At 41.5% G+C, this 22,439-nt stretch overlaps 1 protein-coding gene across 4 annotated transcripts in view; it reads left to right on the plus strand.

The window, feature by feature from the left end:
* USP45 (ubiquitin specific peptidase 45) overlaps nucleotides 1–22,439 on the plus strand; it is a 65,898-nt gene that overhangs the window by 1,568 nt on the left and 41,891 nt on the right. Inside the window, exons 1-5 of one of the 4 annotated variants that reach the window (XM_079971117.1) lie at nucleotides 1,271–2,058; nucleotides 12,946–13,055; nucleotides 14,177–14,346; nucleotides 14,904–15,007; nucleotides 16,328–16,428. In XM_079971117.1, coding sequence (XP_079827243.1) covers nucleotides 12,956–13,055; nucleotides 14,177–14,346; nucleotides 14,904–15,007; nucleotides 16,328–16,428 — 475 coding nt within the window. In that variant the 5' untranslated portion in view covers nucleotides 1,271–2,058; nucleotides 12,946–12,955. Of the gene's footprint in view, nucleotides 1–1,270; nucleotides 2,059–2,645; nucleotides 2,751–12,945; nucleotides 13,056–14,176; nucleotides 14,347–14,903; nucleotides 15,008–16,327; nucleotides 16,429–22,439 lie in introns of those variants that run through there. The other 3 variants (XM_079971118.1, XM_079971119.1, XM_079971120.1) reach the window with 3 other exon arrangements.

Here is a 22,439-nt window from a genome sequence, read left to right on the forward strand (position 1 = left end):
AGCTAGCTACAGTATGGCACTTCATATACAGTTATCTGATCTCTAGCTGAAGAAACAGAAGGTAACATATTTAGAGATTAAAGCAAACATTAAGAATTAAGAGCCTCATGCTCCAGAGTAGTCCCAGAAACAAATGATCACATAGCGTTACCTCAGTACAGTGCTAAACTGAGTGGCTTTACAATTATAAAGATAAGCAATTACCTGCAAACTGTTCCACCACAAGCCTTATTTATTTGAGGCTTCCAGACTAGAGGTTGCTGTGGAATAGTCTATTGTGATCCATGGAAATCACTGGGAAATATTTCTTAGACAACTGTCTTGCATGTGCAGCATGTAGATGCCACGTGTGCAAATTTTCCCATTCATGTCAGTGAAGCAATAAAGGAGGACATCTCCATTCATTTATGCTTTTACAACAGGGCACACAATTTTGGGGGTGGGATCAGAACCAATGGCTCTGAGATTTGGAAAAATACTGCTTCTTTCTGATATTCTTTGACACAGTTCTTAAAAGAATTTTGATCAAACACATTTTCATTAGCAAAGGTGGAATTTGAAGAAATATCTAACAGGATTTCCCCTTGGTTTTTAATTAAACGAGGATAAAACATCTCTATAAAAGGGTGATTAATTTAAGCTGTCATATAAACTGGTTCTCTGGTTGCTGGCTGTCAGCCTATCCATATGGCATTCCTTTTTCTACAGATAGAAGAGTATATTTATGATAGCGTAATTAAAAAGTAAACCAAGTGTTGCAGTATACACGACATATAGGCAATATTCTGATTGATCCACTCCCACTGTGCTAATCTTTCCTAAACCTAAAGATGGATCTAATTTGTGTTATTTAGTAAATTTGCCTATTTATGTGGCATACCAAGAAAGATGGCTGGAAAGAAAGAGGTAGAGTCAGTGGCATGGTGCTGTACCAGACAAAACATTAAAAATAACAAGATATTATAGAGTTGTGGCATCTGTTCTGATGGAGCTTTAGGGTAGAGGTGCCCTTAGAACAGGACTTTGAGACAGAAATCTCAAGTCTCAACTTTGGGTCCTATGCAGCCGCCTGAAAGTACTGGGTGTGGCCTGTTCTAACAAGCAGTCTTGCCATTTAGTGAGTTCAATGGACACTTCCCAGAATTCTCTGCAGGGTACAACATGCAGTAGTTTTATTGCAAACACCCAAGTGTATGTGTGGCTCTAGTTCATAGTCTATCAAGGAAATGCACTCTGCATATGCCCAGAAGTACAATTACACATGCTCAAACCCTGAACAATGCTAAATACGCCCTGGCTTAAATGGAACCTAGTGGTTTGAGCCGAATCGTTTGTCCATAAGTAAACCATGCAGAGCAAGGGATTAGTTTTATATTCAGTTAAAATATTCAAGGTCCCAGGTTCAATCCCCGGCACTTCCAGTTAATAGGATCATGAGAAAGGCCCCACTCTGCCTCAGATCCTAGACAACTACTGTTGCCAGGCAAGAGGAGACAAAGCAGGGATCGGTGGATCAGCCCTCCTATACCCATCCCCCGATCCGTAAAGGGCAGGGGCTGGGGCAATCCGGAATCCTGCACAATTCGTAGCCTAGGACGTGACGCCTGCTCCTTTAACGATGGAGGAGAATAAAAGCCGCTGTGCACATTTAGCGCGATGATGGCTTGCGTTCCCGGTGCAAACTGCCGCACCCGTTTTCAAGTGAGTCAGGAGCGAGCGAGGCCTCTCCAAACACGTGGGCACCAGCAATTTCAACCGGGGTTGACATCGATGTAAATACAGGCGGCTCCCTATCGGCGATGCGGCAACTCCGGCTGGTGTTTACAAAGCAGAGCGGACCCCCCCCCCTCCCCAACACACAATCCCGCCCCATTCAACTGCCCCGGCTCTCGCTTAGCCGCTCTCGGGGCGGGACGGGCAGCCCAGGCGAGCGAGCGAAGCGGCCCTAGCCGAAGCTCGGCTTCCTTTGCCGCTTCCTGCTCCTCCTCCTCCTCGGCTTCTGCTGCCGCCGCCGCTCCAGCCTGCAACCTGCGAGGGCCAAGCCCGTCGCCCAGCGCGGTGAGTGCGGCGGGCCGGGGGAGGCGAGCTAAGGGGAGGCCTCTCGCTTGGGTGGGGGCGGCCGGTGCTGGGCAGGGAAGGGGCTGCGCGGCATGTGGGCCCTTCCTCGTCCGCTTTGCAGTGCCTGGGGACCCCCGCAAAGGGCTCCGCGGGGCTTCCCCGAGGGCCCGAGGTCTTGCAGGCGGTGGCTGAGGCGCCCTTGCCCCGGCCTTCCTCAGTCGTGGCCTAGGCAGGCGGCCTGCGCTGCCCGGGGACACCTTTGGGGGTTGAATTGGGACGCCGCCTTTCACCTCCTTGAACCCGGCTCGCCCTGGCGGCACGACTGGTAGGCCGGGTGCCGGGTGGTGAACGCTTAGCTCTCCCCGAGCCTTTAAAGGACCCAGGCCTTTAAAGCCTCGACCCTGGGCTCCCTAGTGTTTGCTGCCCAAATGAATGTGCCCACTAACTTCTTGTTGGCCCAGTTGGCTAGAGTCAACAGTGTGAGGCGGCAGCAAAACAGCTCATGCTGTTCTAGGCTGCATCAGCAGAAGTACAGTGCCCAGATCAAGGGAAGTGATACTACCACCCTACAGTATTCTGCCCTAGTCAGAATACTGTGTCCTGTTCTGGGCACCACAATTGAAGAAGAATGTTGACCAGGATGATCAAGGGTCTGGAAACTAAGCCTTATGAGGAGCGCTTGAAGGAGCTGGGTATGTTTATCCTGGAAAAGAGGAGACTGAGAGGAGATAAGATAGCCGTATCCTAAGGGCTGTCACATGGAGGAGGGAGCATGCTTGTTTTCTCGTGCTCTGGAGAGTAGGAATCAAACCAATGGCTTCAAGTTGGAAGAAAGGAGATTCCGGCTTAACATTTGGAAAAAAACCTTGTGATAGTAAGCTTTTCAGCAGTGAAACAGACCCCCACAAGAGGTGGTGGACTCCTTTTGAGGTTTTCAAACAGAGGTTGGATGATCATAGATACTTAAGCATAGCAGAGGATTGGACTAGATTACTCATGGGTCCCTTCCAAGATTCTGTGGTGCCAAGGTTGCAGGTTCAGTCCTCATACGGGCCAACTGCATATTCCTGCATTGCAGGGGCTTGGACTAGACGGCCTTTGGGATCCCTTCCAACGCTGCAATTCTATGAACTAGTACAAATCTTGGGAACTTTGGGCTTTCCAGGTGTTGCTGGACTACAATTCCCATCAGCCCTAATCAGCATAGGGAGGGTGAGTGTTGTACTCCAGTGATATCTGAAGGGCCAATTGTTTCCCCAGCCCTGATCTAGGGAATACATACCCTCTGTAGTGTACAGCACTCCTTACTGAACACCTCAGGATTTGCTTCCAAGAAAACATGTTCAGATCATGCAAGGAGGTAGTTGTTTTGCTGGTCATGGTGAATGGGGACTGCAAAAGCATAAAGAGCACCTAAGGTGGGGGAGAAAATGTGTCCTGTATATGTCCGCAGGAAATTGTGAGTCAAGTAGTAAGGGCAGTTTGGGTCCAGGGAGTTGTTGCTATATTAGTCCCAAAGGAGGAGAAACAAAATAGGTAAGCTGAGCTGCCTTGCTTGAGGCTGCCTTCTGTTGGTACACACTTATGCAAGTTGCCAAGTCACACAGAACTCTAATAAATGGTCAAGAAGAAGTGTGAACAAACCAACCTCAAACTGCCAGTGCAAATAGCACAGAACAATATTTTGTGAATATTTGACTACCCCTTTCCACCCCGTGTTAGAAACTGAGATATGAAGGCTAGGAGCTACGTAAATGGCACCTTAAACCTAGGTTATGGGCACAACAACAGAATATCTAGGCATGCTTTTTAATAACAAGAATACAAAACTGAAAATTAATGAACCGCACTTAAAATATTATGTTCATTTTTCACAAGGTCTAGTCCTTCCCCTGCCCGCCCACCCCCTAATATTCTTAGGAGGGTCTCTTCTCCAGTTTTCAGATAGTAGCTGGAAGTGGGGAGGCAGAAAAAAGTCCTCCTTTCATTCCACTCTACAGTTTTTTCAGAAATTTTAGGCGCAGTACTGAGCTCAGAGCTCAGAAACTGCTTGCGCTGATGAAATTCCCTGTCGCAAAATGCACCTAGAACAATGGGAGTTTTGAACACTGTTTTCACCTGCAGAAGCACCCAGTTCTTGGAGTTCATGTTTTAAGGAAAATTCATTAAGAACTCTAGGACAGGTTGGGAAATCTGTGACTATCTAGATGCTGTTCTAATTTCCATCAGCCCCAGCGAGCATGGCCAATGATAGGAAATAATGGGAATTGCAGTCCAGCAATATCTGGAGGCCACAGGTTCCCCACCTGCTCGGGAGTGTTGTGGAAGTTCTTGTTCAGGGTTCTGCTGACAGGGCTGGTTAGCTGAAGCCTGCCCATAATGTGCTTCTAAGGGTTGGTTCATTGTTGAATATAGTATTCTATATCATAGACCACTGCTGGATAGGAATAGCTAATTATTACATATATATTATAGAAACTGGCTCAGTAAAAGCTAATTGGAGTGCCTTTGTACTTTTTCCCACTTGCATGCTTACCTGTTTGGTGCCCAGAAGCTGACTGATAGGTTTGTGCATATCAATGAAGTTTTCCTTTGCTTCATTACTATAAATGTGAACTTTATTCCTAAGGTGTGACAGATGACCAGAAATGCAAACAATTAAAAAAGAATCAGACTTGCTGTCTAGTCACTTCTAGTTATACCAGTAGGCCCTTGTGTCATATGTGCCTTGCCCTTCGTCATGTGGTTCGGTGTTAGAGGAAAAAGGGATCAGGATCAAGCATGTTTATAGAGTGCAGTTATCCTTTTTCTTGTGAATCAAAATAAGTCGGTTTTGATAATAACAAAATAACAACGGTTGGGAGGAATGTTTTTGCCAAAAATCTCAGAAACCTCATCAGGAGGGCTTTAAACTGACTAATGTGGGGGAGGGAGACAGTGCTCCTGAAGGTAGGAGTCTATCAATTGATGAAGATGATCATCCAAATGTCATAGACCAAATGGAGCAAACAGCACACAGACCTAGTGGTGGGAGGAAAAAATCCTTAAATAAGAGACACGGGGGAATGATTAATGGACTTCAATGTCTGTACACTAATGCGCAAAGCATGGGAAATAAAAAAGATGAGCTTGAGCTCTTGGTACAGCAAACTAAATATGACATAATAGGCATCACTGAAACCTGGTGGGATAAGTCCCACGATTGGAATGTAATAATGGAGGGATACAATCTATTTCAGAGAAACAGACCAGACAAGAAAGGAGGAGGAGTGGCGTTATATGTCAGGGATGTGTATACCTGTGAAGAGATCCAAGATTTAGAACCTCAAAGCCAAAGTGAGAGCATTTGGGTCAAAATTAAGGGAGAGAAGAATAACAGTGACCTCATTGTGGGAGTTTACTATAGATCCCCAAGCCAAACGGAGGACATAGATGATGCCTTCCTGGAACAGATGGCCAAGCATGCAAAAGGAAGGGAGATAGTAGTAATGGGGGACTTCAATTACCCGGATATTTGTTGGATGTCAAACTCAGCCAAGTGCATAAGGTCAAACAGATTCCTCACTGGCCTTGCAGACAACTTCATTGTCCAGAAAGTGGGAGAAGCAACAAGAGGAACAGCCATTTTAGATCTGGTCCTAACCAATGTTGATGACCTAGTTAGTGGGGTAGAAGTGGAAGGATCATTAGGCGCGAGTGATCATGCTCTTCTGAAGTTTACTATACAGCGAAAAGGAGCAGCCAAGCATACTAGCACTCAATTTCTTGACTTTAAGAAAGCCGACTTCATAAAACTTAGGGAAGTGCTGGGTGAGATCCCATGACAGTAATACTAAAAGGAAGGGAGTTTATGATGGCTGGGAGTTTGTTAAGAGGGAGATAGTAAAAGCACAACTTCAGGCAATACCAATGAGACGGAAACATGGAAGGTGCCTAAAGAAGCCAGGGTGGCTATCTAAAGAACTTTTAACTGAGTTAAGATTAAAAAAGGATGTGTACAAAAAATGGAAAAGGGGGGAAACCACCAAAGAGGAATTCAAACAAATAGCCAGCACGTGTAGACACAAAGTCAGAAAAGCTAAAGCACAGAATGAACTCAGGCTTGCTAGAGAGGTTAAAAGCAACAAAAAAGGCTTTTATGGGTATGTTCGTAGCAAAAGGAAGAACAAAGAAACAGTGGGGTCACTCAGAGGAGAAGATGGTGAAATGCAAACAGGGGACACAGAAAGGGCTGAACTCCTCAATGCCTTCTTTGCCTCAGTCTTCTCCGAAAAAGAAAACAATGCCCGACCTGAAGAATTTGGAGCAAATGATTCAGCAGAGGAAACACAGCCCAGAATAACTAAGGAGATAGTACAAGAATACTTGGCTAGTTTAGATGTATTCAAGTCTCCAGGGCCAGATGAACTGCATCCAAGAGTATTAAAAGAACTGGCAGATGTGATCTCAGAACCACTGGCAGTCATCTTTGAGAATTCCTGGAGAACAGGCGAAGTCCCGGCAGACTGGAGGAGGGCAAATGTTGTCCCTATTTTCAAAAAGGAGAAAAGAGAGGACCCAAATAATTACCACCCAGTCAGTCTGACATCAATACCAGGGAAGATTCTGGAGTAGATCATTAAGCAAACAGTCTGTGAGCACCTAGAAAGGAATGCTGTGATCACCAATAGTCAGCATGGATTTCTGAAAAATAAGTCATGTCAGACTAACCTGATCTCGTTTTTTGACAGAATTACAAACCTGGTAGATGAAGGGAACGCAGTGGATGTAGCCTACCTTGATTTCAGCAAGGCATTTGACAAGGCGCCCCATGATATTCTTGTAAAGAAGCTGGTAAAATGCGGTCTTGACTATGCTACCACTCAGTGGATTTGTAACTGGCTGACTGACCGAACCCAAAGGGTGCTCATCAATGGTTCCTCTTCATCCTGGAGAAGAGTGACTAGTGGGGTGCCACAGGGTTCTGTCTTGGGCCTGGTCTTATTCAACATCTTTATCAACGACTTGGATGATGGACTCAGGGGCATCCTGATCAAATTTGCAGATGACCCCAAACTGGGAGGGGTGGCTAACACCCCAGAGGACAGGATCACACTTCAAATTGACCTTGACAGATTAGAGAACTGGGCCAAAACAAACAAGATGAATTTTAACAGGGAGAAATGTAAAGTATTGCACTTGGGCAAAAAAAATGAGAGGCACAAATACAAGATGGGTGACACCTGGCTTGAGAGCAGTACATGTGAAAAGGATCTAGGAGTCTTGGCTGACCACAAACTTGACATGAGCCAACAGTGTGACGCGGCAGCTAGAAAAGCCAATGCAGTTCTGGGCTGCATCAATAGGAGCATAGCATCTAGATCAAGGGAAGTAATAGTGCCACTGTATTCTGCTCTGGTCAGACCTCACCTGGAGTACTGTGTCCAGTTCTGGGCACCACAGTTCAAGAAGGACACTGACAAACTGTAACGTGTCCAGAGGAGGGCAACCAAAATGGTCAAAGGCCTGGAAACGATGCCTTATGAGGAACGGCTAAGGGAGCTGGGCATGTTTAGCCTGGAGAAGAGGAGGTTAAGGGGTGATAGGATAGTCATGTTCAAATATATAAAAGGATGTCACATAGAGGAGGGAGAAAGGTTGTTTTCTGCTGCTCCAGAGAAGCGGACACGAGCAATGGATCCAAACTACAAGAAAGAAGATTCCACCTAAACATTAGGAAGAACTTCCTGACAGTAAGAGCTGTTTGACAGTGGAATTTGCTGCAAAGGAGTGTGGTGGAGTCTCCTTCTTTGGAGGTCTTTAAGCAGAGGCTTGACAACCATATGTCAGGAGTGCTCTGATGGTGTTTCCTGCTTGGCAGGGGGTTGGACTCGATGGCCTTTGTGGTCTCATCCAACTCTATGATTCTATGATTCTAAGTCATTGGAAAGTGTTTTCAAATCCAGTTTATTTGATGAGCACAGTCTTTTTTGTTTTTGGGGGTGGGGTATCTGAAGCTGTCTTGTATCGAGAGACACAAAGATGTACTTTGCTCCACCTAGACTTCAATCATATTGTCTCTGGGAGGGTATCTCCCAGGACGGGTTAAATCTAATTTTCCAGCTTCAAAGAGGGAGATTTGGTATTGTAGCTCTGACGGTGTCGGCGCTTCTGGCACTCTGGTTCAACCTCTGATGTCAGAAGGGCAAAAAAAATGGGTGTTTCTGTGGTGTGCCAGTAGGTGCCAGGATCTGAAGGAGCCTAGGCCATGACCAGGGAGATATGTAGATATGCTTCTGTGTGTGTCTAAATTCCTCCTTCCTATTTCCCTTTCTTTGGAAAGAATAGTTAGGAAGTGTGGAATAGCTTATTCAGGGAGCCAGAAATCCTATTGAGTGGTGCAGAACATTTCTTTATCTTCACTTCCACCCTGCTGGCAGAGCCCATGATTATGTTGAATGTGGTTCTTAATGCATCCCTCCCCACCCACACCGACATTAAGATTGTAGTCCTTCACAGGCAACTTTGTAGCAGTGACATCAACTTGGAATTTTAGGGTTCAGTTCATCCATCAGTTGTATGACTTTTCATTCATTTCCGTGGGAATCGTGCAGAACCTCTGTGCAGACCTAAACCCCTAGAATTTTTTCAGATGTACTTTGTCCTATTGGGCAAATAATGTTTTATTTGAAGAACTGGTTTTTATCAGTCACACCTGCCTCTATTGCATTTTGTTCGATCCTAGGTTCTTTTATTGTGATACGGTAATTTTTAATTGTTGCAAGCCACCCTGAGTGAGATAAATGCTTTAAAAAATGTACTGCTTCCACTCTTTTCCGTAACACCTACATCTTCTCTGAGTGCTGGTCACTTAATGAGAAAATACGTAGTTTTAATGAGCGTTTGTTTTACTTGCTTTTCCTTTTTATTTTGTTCTTGGATAAGAAATATCTTGCAGGATCAGACTAAGGCCCAACAAATCTAACATCCTGTTTCTAGCAGTAGCCACCCATTCATGCTTGTAGCGTGGTGGACATCCTCTATTGTTTCCAGCCTTATCACTGAACTAAAGTGGTAACATGGGCCAAGCAACTTCTATGAAATACAGCCACCTGAATAACACTTGTGCAAAGTTACCGCTATGCAGTACTGAGCCAAATATTTCAGAATATTTGTGCCAGTTACTGTAATTTAGCTTCCTAAGTATCTCTTTCTGGCTTCAAAATGAAGACAGCACTGCAGCTTACAAGTAGGCTATATGTTGTTGACTTGAGAAGTTTCTTGATAATGTACTTGAGTTGTAAAGCTTTTGTCAGATTTCTCCAGGAAATATTGCAAAACTGGTATTCTGTAGATTTGTTCCCCCTTAAGTTGTGCAACAGCACACCATCTGTCTTGGGTTTTGCTGGTAGTGTCCAATGTAGAGCAACTTGTCCTTGGTTTGAGATTGACATGTGTCATGAAGAACAAACTGGGGCAGGCTGCTATGTAGAAAAAAAGTGATGTAATATTACACCCTCGGCAGTTAGTGGCTTCCTAGGAAAGAGTGCTAATCATTCCATCGGCCTGACATCCTGCTGTCTTGTCAACCACTATATGTTTCCCCTTGGGCTGTACCAGAGCCACACTTCAGAACCCATTATCTCCAAGTTCCTGGGTTCTCTGACCATAGAAGCAGCATCTAAATTGGATCATAAAAGATGGCCAGCAAGCAGATATTTCCCTTCTTTTCAACATTTAGTTTAATACTGTAGAGAGTTGTCAAAAATATTTGTGATGAAGCAAACTGTAGTGACACACATGAATGACCTTGGAAGACATGAATGGCTTATAAAAACAAGAATCAGTAAAACCTACTTACTCATTTAAAAATCTGCAGTTAAAACCATCAAATAGCAGGACTGGAATAAATCAATTTCTTGAATACAGAAAAAATAACTTTTCAGAACCCATCTAAATTCAGGAAGAGAGGGAACATGACAGATTTATCCAAGAAGGACAATCCAAAGTTTTGATGCCACTACGAGAAAGACCTTGTCTCTTGTAACTACCTTGTATGACCTTATCATACCACAAATATGCATATCATACCACAAATATGCATGCCAACCAAATACATTGTTGAACCCTTCCAAATCCAATACGTCAGTGTTTTCAAGAAGCAGCCATTCCTTCAGCCAACAAAATGCGGCTGATTCATAATAAAGTTTGAGGTCTGGCAGGGCAAATCCACCTCTTTCTTTAGCATCAGTTAGTATCTTAAATTTTATTCAAGGCTTCTTGCCCTGCCAGACAAATCTAGAAATATCTCTATGCCACTTCTTGAAACAGTCCATCTTGTCCAAAATCTGCAAAGTTTGAAACAAAAACAACATCCTTGGCAATACATTCATTTTTATCACAGCAATTCGGCCTAGCAATGATAGCTTCAAATTTGACCATATTTCTAAGTCTTTTTTCACCTCAGTCCAACATTTTTCATAGTTATCTTTAAACAAGTTAGCATTCTTAGCAGTCATGTTAACCCCTAAATATTTCACTTTCTTAACTAATGTTAGTCCTGTCTCTTCCTGGAACTTCTCTTTCTCATTCACAGTTAATTTTTTCTCTAGAACCTTAGTTTTCGTCTTGTTCAACTTAAAGCCTGCTACCTGACCAAATTCTTGAATCAATTCCAGTACCCTTTTGGTACTAGATTCTGGCTCCTGCAAAGTCAATACTAAATCGTCGGCAAATGCTTTCAATTTGTACTGTTTAGCTCCCACTTGTATGCCTTTAACCAATTGGTCCTTTCTGATCATATTTAACAGTTCAGGGCCTTGGCTGCTTAGGCAGATATTGTAGCTGGTAGTTTGTGGCTCACCATATGGGCCAGTCACATATGGATTAAAGTCTGAGCTACAGTAGTCTTCCATAATTTGAGGCATCCAGAAACTTGGGAGTTCTTTGGATTAATTTAGATTTTTGAGACCTAAGAATGTGGACAAGGTGCTGGATTCAGTCAATGCTAGTGCATTGCCTGTTCAATCCATACGCATCAAAGTTAGTGATGATTGGAGTCAGTGAGGTCTGTATTTTCAAAGTTGTGGAAGCTTCCTTCAGAGAAGGTTCAGTTGCATCCTCTTCAAAAGATGCAGTAGCAAGGCCTCTACTGAAAAAGGCTTCTCTAGATACCCTGGAGTTGTGGATTTAAAGCAGGCATAGGCAAACACTGCCCTCCAGATGTTTTGGGACTACAATTCCCATGATCCCTGACCACTCGTCATGTTAGCTAGGGGTCATGGGAGTTGTAGTCCCAAAACATCTGGAGGGCCGAGTTTGCCTACGCCTGATTTAAAGTCTAACTTCCCATTCCTACAAAAAACAGAGCAGAAAAGGGCAGGCCAGCTCTATGGGTGAACTGAAATAGGTTGTGATATCGTTTGAGATGGAGGCTTCCTGTGTTTTCATGATTGATGCCCCGTGCTGAGAGGGGGATTCTGATCCAGACTGGTATCCTTCTGGACCTAATAAGTGAGTTAGGAGTGGGAATGGGCTGTGCTAGTTGTACCATTACTCATGCATTACTGGGAGGCTTCAGAAGGTGGTGTTGGGAGACTACTGCTGTTCTCTGTGTGTGTCTTGTCTCCCCTGCTTTTGAGTTTCTGCATGACCCTTCTGTGATAGCTTAGCTGTGTATCTGGCCTATGAGTAGAGGGTGCCATTGATGGATCCCCACAGAACCCCATGGAAAAGAGAAGTAATCTTCTGGCACCCGCCTTCCCCAGTAATGTTGTAGGTGGGATGTGCCTATGGCATGGAATATCATGGTTATGACACTTTGAGAATTTCAAATGACGTTTGGGGATGGAAACAGCGTTTCTGCTACTACCAGCCTGTAGTTCTGGTTCTTTTACTGCTCCAGGAGGCATTAAGTGCTTGTATGCTTTGAAAAGCTTTCAGAGCTGTCACTGTGCTGAAACGTCTTATCTGCTGATTGATGACATTGTCCAGTTGCTAGTCATGACGAATACGGTCCTGACTGTAATTGGGTGACAGTTGATCTAGCTCTGGACATCTAAAATGCCACAGGTAGTTACGAAACACATCTGCGTGTAGCTCATGTGAAAATGCAAGACATCTGTAAACATGTCATTCATAGAAAATGGGAGGAAGCAAGACCTGTCATCATCCATGCTTTTTGACCACATGTAAAACCAAGCCTTATCCTATAATTATCATGAGGTTAAGTATTGATCAGGCAGTCACTGCTGTATAAAACAGATAAAAGCTTTTCTTTTATTAAAATTGCTTTTGATATAGCGGCAGTAACCAGTGTTCTAGCTCTGAGGAGAGCATTGGCCTTGGCCTGGGGGTAACTGGTTGGCCATGGAGCTCACTGAATGCCTTTGGGCTACTGTCACTCAGGCTTGTTTTCCTCTCAGGTTTGTTGTGAGGATAAAATGGATGGGAATTCCCTGTGGTCCTTGGAAGCAGGATGGCATAAAATGTAAGGTATAAATAATACACTAATCCTGGGGGAGAAATGTCATAGTAGCAAGTACCAATAGGGTAGTTGTAAGGCATTCATGTCTCCAATGAAAAGTCCAGGGGTATCTAATTGGGGTCTGCATTATGCAGAGTTATACTAGGTAGAGTTATAGTCAAACTTACTTTTTAAAAATGTAGCCACTTCCCACTATTTTTGGGAAGCTGCAGTTTCATTGCAATATTTTTAAGCATAAGTTGAGAGTCACTGCCAATTAAGGCAGTGGGAATAATTGCTGCTGGGACCTCTCCAGGCCATTTATTTGACAGTCGGGCTGCTTATTGCATTTCTTTGTAAACATAATGCAGAATTTTAGGAGTAGTTTATGGCAGCCAAACCTTTCCGTATTAGCAATACATATTTCTTCATTTCTTTTCCAGCAGATAACAGATGCGGGTAAAAGATCCATCAAGGGCTATCCCTGTCAAAAGCAAGACACACACAAAGACAAATCAGCATCAAGATGATGATTCTTCTGATGATATCACAGGTAAAAAAAAGCCATCTAATGGTCTGAATCAATTGACACAATCATGTGGGTAGTAGTAACAATTTGTATTTATTGTATCAGCTGGTTCCTGACTCTGATGAACAGAAAATGTGGAGACCCCACCATGTATCAAGAAGGGCTTTTAGCACACCTCCACTCCAGTAACCCATACTAATGCTAAAAGCCTGATCTTGATAGTGCTTGCATGCAACTGTTTTGCCACAGACAAGGAGGCAATATTGCCTGTGATTTTAGGTAGTTGTTGAGCAACTACTAAATGTGAGTGGTTGGAGTGACTCAGCCCATGGTCATCAAGGAAAGGAAAGCATTGTCCATATTGTTTCTATTATTATTAACTCATCCTTCACCCTAAGGTTCCAAGGTGGGTTTAAACAATTTAAAATACAGTTTAAAAACTTACTGTAAAAATACAGTCCATGGGAACTGCTGGTTCCTAGTTTAATTAGTAGACGTCCAACAGTTGCTTTCAGTTGAAATATCTATGGCCTGATGATTTATGAAATGATATTATCCTTGGAGTACTCTTATTTCAGGAATTTATATGTTTGTAGAACTGCATCTTTTTATGGTGGAATGAGAAGGGAAGTAAGAATAGCAGTGACAACAGTACTGAAAAGCTTGGAGGAGAGGAGGAGGAAAAGACAGACAGAATAGGTTTATCGGATTTGCACAATGGAGGAGAAAGTGCAGAAATCTTGTTGGTTCATGCAACGGCTGAAATTTCATACATGACCACTATTACTGCTAATTGTTATTTAATTTATTAGTCACTTGACATATAAAAAGTCTCCAAGTGACTCACAAAGCTTAAAAGCGTGAAGCATGGCATAACCTAAAAAAGAGCAAAGCCTCACAGTAACCTATGAAGCAAACCCAATAAAACAGCAGTAAAAACATGTCATCAATACATAGCAAAATGATACTATGAAGGGGATGGGGTGCATTTATAGACTTTGAGAAGCCATTAATGGCAGTCTCATCGTTACGTGATTTCTTCCCCTTCCAAATTTACAAAAATGTTTTCTTGCCAAATATCTGTTACAACAATAAAACATATGCCTTAAACATGTTCATCTTTTATTTTTTTACTACTTCTATAGGTCTGACATGCCAGCATGTAAGCCAGGCAGTGGATGTGCATAATGTGAAGAGAGCAGTAGCTCAAAATGTCTGGTCAATATGTTCAGAGTGCTTAAAAGAAAGAAGAATATGTGATGGTGAGCCAGTAATGCCTTCTGACATATGGCTGTGCCTCAAATGTGGTACTCAGGTAAATAAATATGTGACTTTAAAGATATGTAATATGTATATTTTTTAACCTGCCCTCTGGCCCCTAACAAGGTATATAACGCAGCTTATCAACTTAGTAGAGTTCCACTAAAGTACCAATAGAAATCAGTCTAGGACTAAGAGTTTGGAGTTCTGTTCATTTGTGGCATCTGGACAATAACACTTTAGTTCTTGCTTAGGTATGCCTAGCAGCTTGTTATTCCTTAGGTCTTTTTGTCTGGATGTTTTGAAGAAAAGCCAAAATTGGAGGAGTGCATATGTTTTGAAACAATGAAATTGTTTGGCCATTTTGTGTCTATTATAACCTAATGCCTATAAGTGCCTAGATAAAGAGTAACATTTTTTGAACAATTACTCTTTATCTAGGCATTGGGTTGTTTAGAAGCTGTTCTTGTCAGGGGTCTTCAAAATGTCATTTAAGCTACAACAGTTCAGCCCAGGAACGGAAACTTAAGACAAGAAGAAAATTTGCTGATTTTACTAAAGAACATAGTAGTTATGATAACTATAGTTTAACATTTTTATTAATGAATTCAGGGCTGCAGTCAAAACTCAGAAGGCCAGCATTCGCTTAAGCATTTCCAGAATGCACTAGGAGAGCCTCATTGCATTGTAATCAACCTCAGCACATGGATCGTATGGTAAGTAAATTTGTGTTTTGAGAGGGGAAGCTGTGTGTGTTTGTGAGGGAAGACATACAGTTGTACACCTTGTAATATACAGGTATGCATACATCCAATGATTCATTCCTTTTGTACGTGAAATTCTTCTTGGAGTTGCACTAACATTTTTTTGATTTAGTTACTCAACAAGAAAATATAAGCAGGTTAAAGAAAGTCCTTTGTTTTATTGCGAATGATAATTCTAGTATGTCAAACTAATAACTTGTTAGAATGTGAAGTTTGTTAATGTGGACTCTGAAATGTAGCTTCTGCTCCCCAGAGGTTTTATATATATAAAATATTATATATATGTATAAAAAAATCTGCTCCTATGGGTCATCTGCTTTATTACAGTTTTTTTACCACCCTACAGCCTCCCCCAAAATTTGTGAAACAACAATAAATAATGATAATAATAATAATAATAATATTTTTACCAGCTACTGCTGCAGGTCCAGTGTTGTGATTCTGTGATGCCAAAATGGATTTGTGACCTGAAGACCCACCAAATATGTCACTTTTAAAAGTGACACCTCCTTTTCACATTGGACCTCCCAGAGGTCAACCCCTGAAAAAGATTACCCCTGCTGTTAATAGGGATTAATAGGATCAGACATAGAGGTTCCAGTAGTAGTTTGAGAAGATAATTACTCCATATGTAATGACTATGGGATCCAGCCCTCACTCTACCACCTGGTGGTGGTTGAAGTGGTGGAATTGCGGAAGGACAAAGTCTCTTCCATGTTCCCCTCTCTCATACATGGCTTTTTTTTTTGAAGCAGTCAAATTCACAGTAGCAAAGTGATCTACACTGCTCATACCTAAGAGGGACTTTCCTTTCCAGGGATAGATCACAGTTCATCTGCAAAAGTTCTATTGGCACTAATGATGCTTCGGACATCCCTTGTGACCGAGGGCCAAACTAAATATCATATGTTTGGGAGCAGGGGTGTTTTAACCCTTTCTGTCTGTGCCTTCCCTGTGATTGTAGAGGGGACTGTTGACATCCCCATCCAGGCACTGTAGTATGCTCACCCTAGCATTGTGGCTACACAGTCTCTTTTTGCTGCCGCCGCCGCCGCCAAAATCAGTAGGGTCTAGGTGGTGCTGGTGGTGGGGAATTTGCTTGGTTCAGGTCCCAAAATGAATATGTTGTTTATAGTAGTTGTAACATGTAGTCTGTATATAGACATTACCTGAAATAAGGAATCACAATGTTTTATGACTTCATATAAAGTCATAAGAATTTAAGATTTGCCTGGAGAATCGTTATGACAACATTTTAAATCCTTATTCTAGGTGTTATGAATGTAATGAAGAGCTATCAACACACTGTAACAAGAAGGCTTTGGCACAGATAGTCGACTTCCTCCAAAGACATGTTACTAGAAATGAATCAAGTAAGTTTGCGTTAATAAAAGTTATATGGGGCTAAAGTCGATATCATGCCTCTTTTTATTTATGAGAAATTAAACATGAGGCTTGCAGATCCAGCAGGTTCTTTAAGAGTCCTGTGTTGCCCACAACACTACAGTCATGCACCAAACAAATGACTGAATTATCTTGAGTGCTAATAAGTAATGCCCCTAAATTAGTAGGGAATCTTAAGAGACCATCTTGGCTGTGAGTCCTGGAAGACCTGCCCCCTGCCTTGCAGGCCTTTCCCCACCTAGCCTGGGAGGGTGGGGCCCTGGCTGACTCCAGCTACAAAAACTGTGGCTGCTGAACAGACTCTTGGGCTAGGGAATTGCTCAGGGAAGATTTGTTTGGGGGGGGGGATTGCTGTTACCGATATTACTTTTTTGTATCATTATCTGAGATCGTAATATGATTTATGTGGAAATTTTTCAATTTTGTACTTTTTGATGTTTTATTTATTGTTTATGATTTCTTTTGTTACGCTTGTGATAGTGTATTTTTTTTACATGTTGTCAGCCGCCTTCAGCATAGTTTTAACTATGGAAAAGGCAGCATACAATTAAAATTATGTATGTATGTAAGAGGGCTATCTCAATGACAACTCTGCAGAGCACCTCAGTAGTTCACTTGCAAAAGAGCGGTGCCAGGCTTTCTAGCCATTGTCTAGAAAACCCTGACATCTAGTTGTATTGAGGTTTGAGAGGTTATTCTGTAATGAAGGAAGAGGTACAGGATATACATAAGTAAGTTATGTGCCTAAGTAATGTACTAAGTAACTTACTAAGTTATGTGCCTAAGTAACTTACTATTACTAAGTTACTAAGTAACTTATGAAAGGGACGCGGGTGGCGCTGTGGGTTAAACCACAGAGCCTAGGGCTTGCCGATCAGAAGGTCGGTGGTTCGAATCCCCATGACGGGGTGAGCTCCCGTTGTTCGGTTCCTGCTCCTGCCAACCTAGCAGTTCGAAAGCACGTCAAAGTGCAAGTAGATAAATAGGTACTGCTCCGGCGGGAAGGTAAACGGCGTTTCCATGTGCTGCTCTGGTTCGCCAGAAGCGGCTTAGTCATGCTGGCCACATGACCCGGAAGCTGTCTGCGGACAAACGCCGGCTCCCTCAGCCTATTAGAGCGAGATGAGCGCGCAACCCCAGTCAGTCACGACTGGACCTAATGGTCAGGGGTCCCTTTACCTTTACCTAACTTTACTATAGCTTTTAAGCAGAATGTATACTTTTTTTTGGCTGTTGCGTTTGTATTGCAACAGGTTTCATCTTACAAGAGGTGTTTCCTTACATCTTAGAAGAGCCTTGTACTAGGAATATAAAGGATAATAACAAAAGGCCCATGAAAATAGCCTTTTTTCCCTTAGGAAGAAAAATTGCTGTATTTGTGGTTCAAACAGCACAGGTTCTTTTATAAACATATAAGCCATATGATAGTGTGTTGAAAAATAACTTTGCCACCTTTATTACATGGAAATCTTTCTAAATACCATGTGTCCAACAAGAATACGAGAACTTGGGCATGGCAACTTTGTCCTGTTTCAGTTTAATTGAGAATTCATTTGAAGGGAAGGCAAAGATGTCGCGGTGGGGGTGTTGAGAACACAGATATCCTGTTGGGTACATTTTGAGGAATGACAAAAGCAAAATGCTTGTGATTGGTGTGGATGCGAAGGACTAGAGTGGCAGCAGGACCCTGTCTTTCCACTTGGCAGTTCGTAAAGATTAAACTTTAGCTGCAGAAATGTGCAAATTACATTACTTCTACATGACTGGCCCAGGGAATTACATTAAGCAATTGAGATAAGCCCAAGTGTGGGGTTTCCCAAAAGAATGCTTGCAGCTGTGTGGATTTCAACTATGATCTAGTGGTTTACCATATCCAACAATATGTTGTTTTCTTTGCTTTCTCCATCCTCCAATTCCCTGCCCTGGCTTTTAAAAAGTAATCTGTTTGGTTAAAAGGGCATGTTTGGCACAACATGGAAGAATAAAGCAAGGGCTTTGTAAGGAGTAACCACTCAGCAGAACCTAGTTTTGTGGAAAAGGTTAGCAGGCCATTATGTTTTATTTGCCAGTAAAGCAGGTGCATTATTGTTGTGATGGCACACTTGTGAGTTTCACATGAACCCAGTGCACATGTAACACACAGGAACCATGCTGAGCTGCTATAGTTTGAATGCCAGTCTTTTCTAGGAATGGGGGAAATTAGAAACAAGGGTGTGCTTGATCACTGGAAACAAAGCTTACGCAGATTATTTTCTCTGCATCTTTTCTTTCAGTTTATGGGAGCAGGAAAACCATTTTTATTTATGTCGTACTTGTCTTCATTGCTTATGGCAGAGTTTCTGTAAAATTTGCAGTGCAGCTTGTTTTGAGAGTCATAACATTGACACTGAGTATTAATTACTGCTTAAAAATGTGCTGGTTTTTTCACTAATATATTGAATATTTCTATAACACTGCATTTTTATGTAAACCACTTGAAGATTTTTGCTAACTGGTGTACAATTTTTATAAATAGTATTTTTTGCAAACTATGTGTAATTAAACTTTGTAGGTTTATATTACCTCTTTATGTAGATTTATATAAGCTCTTTTTTGGGCAGTGTATCTCAATAGAAGTAGATAATGCTAATAAATAGTCTGACTAGTGGTTGTTGGTTTTTGTAGTCCAGCGTTCAAAGAAACATAGGATATCCAGCTTATTTATTACTTTCTCTGTTGGGGTGAGAAATAGAAGGAAGGGTGTGTGCACACAAACACTGAGTCTAAAACATTCTAGGAAGAGTTCTGTTCAGGTTATATCTAATCAGGCACTTGAAGAAATTGATGGGAAATAGTTATAATAGCTATCTATTTTTTTTGCTTAACTGATCCAGAAACATGTTACTGTTCCAAATATCTCCCTTGAGAACGGGTCTGATCATATTCTGCAGAAGGAGAACACTATAAAATATTGATGATGCTATTGCAATGCACTCTGGAGGCTGCTATTTATTTTTATTTTATTGCGGATGTTATTTAAGTCTTTTAAAGGTGTTCTGGGCAAATAAATTATCATTTCCATCATGTTCTGTTTGTGAATTTGCCAGAGTTGGAAACAGAATCCTGAACTAAGTGGGTGGAATTCAATATTGCAGTCTTCCGGTTGTTCTGTCTGCACAAACATTGCCGCTCGCCAGATGGAAAGATCACTCCCATGCTGTTTTGAGTATTTTCTCAATTCTCCCAGAGCCAATTCTGAGTGGGTAGGAGGTGTGCAGGCAGGAAGAGGGGGGAAAGCCTTGTTGTGCAAGTGGAAGTCCTTGTGCTGGACTTCCACTGACAGGACTGGTTAGGTGGACCCCATGCTTTATTAGAATGTGATGTATTTGTGTCAGAACATAGGGTTGAATGTAGATTTGATCAGAGTAAATCCATTAAAATCAGGGGGATTTAGTCATGTGGGATTTCAGCTCCATGTTCTCCTAGCAAAACATTTTGATGAAACCATATCAAATCTCATTTTTTATTGTTTGAATGTGTTACACCACTCCACAGTGAAAAACTCTTGGATTAGTTTAAAATGAAGTGCATGAGTTAAAACAAAACAACTAATAAACACTATAATCCAAGAAGACTTAATCAATGGTTTTAAGCACAATTAATTCAGCTGTGGATTGTGGCCAAAATCTATAAAAATCATGGCATAACACTACAATTAAAAAGAGAAACACAGGCAAGGAATTAAAAATAACTCTTCAGCTTAAAATATAAAGGTTCTGTATGATGGAATGGTTTTCACTTGTCTCCTGAAGACCAAGTAAACCTGCTTTCGGAAGGACACTCTAATTGGGATGCCTCTTGATCCTTTGGGACCCCGCCAGTCAAGGAAGGAGAATTTTCTTACAGATGTGCTGACTCAGTTAAAAACTATTTAAGTTTCATTGCTTAATTTGAAATAGGCAATACCTCAACATTGTCTGTGACTCAAGCCTGGGATCATGTAAAAGAACTAGATGTAGAGAGTTTATCACTAAGCGCTGCGGATGATATCTCCATTCTGATGGGGCTTGTGCTTGCTTCATGAAATTGAGCAATACCCATTTATTCTGTCATTGCCCTATAAATAAATTGCCATTTTAATTGTTTGATGCAGTGGTGTTATAGTATAGTATGGAAAAAAATGGCACAATAGTCTTATCAACCATTTAAGAATGGAACATTCACTTGATTTATCTTATTTAAATTAGAAAATCTTAACCTTTTCATAGTATTGGGGGGGAAACTGCTGCTTCAGTTTTTCTTAATTTTCTGTAATACAATGGCAATATGTTTATAATACAGCAATGTGTGAATGTGCTAAAAGGAAAGAAAGCTATTAACTTTGCTTTTTATTCCAGAGAAATATTCATTAGAGAAAAGCATTGACCTTGAAACATGTTCCCTGATCTCTCTCTCCCCACTTTTTATTTTACTTAATGGAAAACAACAACAACAACAAAATAATCCCCTGATAAAAGAAAAACAGTGAACATTTGTTTTCTTTTTACTTTTATACCATCTGCCCATCCTGTTAAATTATTGTTTCAGGAAGAATATGGGAAACGTGTGTACAGAAGACAGAGTTCTTCTAAGAAACATGGTTAAAGCAAATTGATTCAGAAGTCCTACCAGTCTTGTATGTCTGTGAAGTGAATACTGTATGCTGTAAACATAGATAGTTGCAGTAGAGCTGTAGCTTTTCTAACTAAAAAAAAAATACATTGTAAGACTGAAATGTTTAAAAAGAATATAACTTCATTACAAAATTTCCTGAGACAGGGTAGATCACATTGAACTCATTCTTCAAGTGAGGAGAAGGAAGTTGGGAACTTCCTATGCCTGTGTGGCCTTAACTGAATGCTGTGCTGGTTATAACCCTCTCTGAATGTTAAAGAGGTTTATAAAATGGTTTAAGGAACAGAATTCTTTGGTCAGATCTGGACCAGCCAGATTTAAGAATTCTGTGGAGTTCAAATTGCCAATGAACATGTAAATACTTCTCATATCTATGAAAAGCAAAATGTTTCAGGTGAAGATCAGCTAAGCCAAAGTATGTAGATTTCATTTCTTAGGGCAGTTGAACTAACAGTCAGATCCTGTTCATGTTTTCTTCAGTTTAAGTCCCATTGAACATCCTCATACTTCACCTTAAATGGCAGAGGAAGCCTATGCATGTTTACTCAGAAGTAATTCCCACTGTGTTCAGTGAATTCAGTTAAGTGTGCTTAGGATTTCAGTCTGGGTTACGGATTGGATTTTAAGAACTGACAAAACACATTTTCTTTATATTTCCAGTTTCCTGATAACTGCTAAGCTAATGTGCTGTTTGGATGTATAATTATGGCTTCCTGCATTTTATAATTATATGGGTATTCATGTCTTAGTAACAAAGCTGTCCTGTTCATAGTCATTGTTTTTTGTGGTGGGTTTTGTTTTATTCTCTCCCCCCCCCCCCCGCCACCGCTGAATGATTCACATTTGAAATTCAGTAAACAGAACCTTGCTACTTGTGTGAAGCTGTCATTTAACCATGAAATGAAATGCTTTTATTGAGTTTGCCCTCCAGATATGGTCCTCTGTGGCAGTGCTGTCCATATTTGGTGGCTGTACAAGGAGAGCCAGGTGGTGCTGCAAAGCATAGCACAGTGAAGCGTGGACAGATCTAGGTTTGACATTTGTCATCCTGCACTGCTGAAGGGGAGAGAAAAATCTGCTTTTCCATATGCTTCTGCTCTAATTTTTGCCTGCAGTTTTGTCCAGATGGCCTTGTGAGCATTGTTTACTTTAAGATGTTGTCCCAGATGTTGTTGAATGCCGATGGATAAATGAAACAACTGTGGTAGTCCAATATTCAGATTATGTACACAATTTTGACTTTTTTAAAATAAAAAGTAACCAGTATGTTTATGTATTATTATTTTTACTTTGGCAAAAATTCTTTCAACTTTAATTTACTTTTAAA

Source organism: Podarcis cretensis, assembly GCF_951804945.1.
Source record: "Podarcis cretensis genome assembly, chromosome: 3".
Taxonomy (NCBI): domain Eukaryota; kingdom Metazoa; phylum Chordata; class Lepidosauria; order Squamata; family Lacertidae; genus Podarcis; species Podarcis cretensis.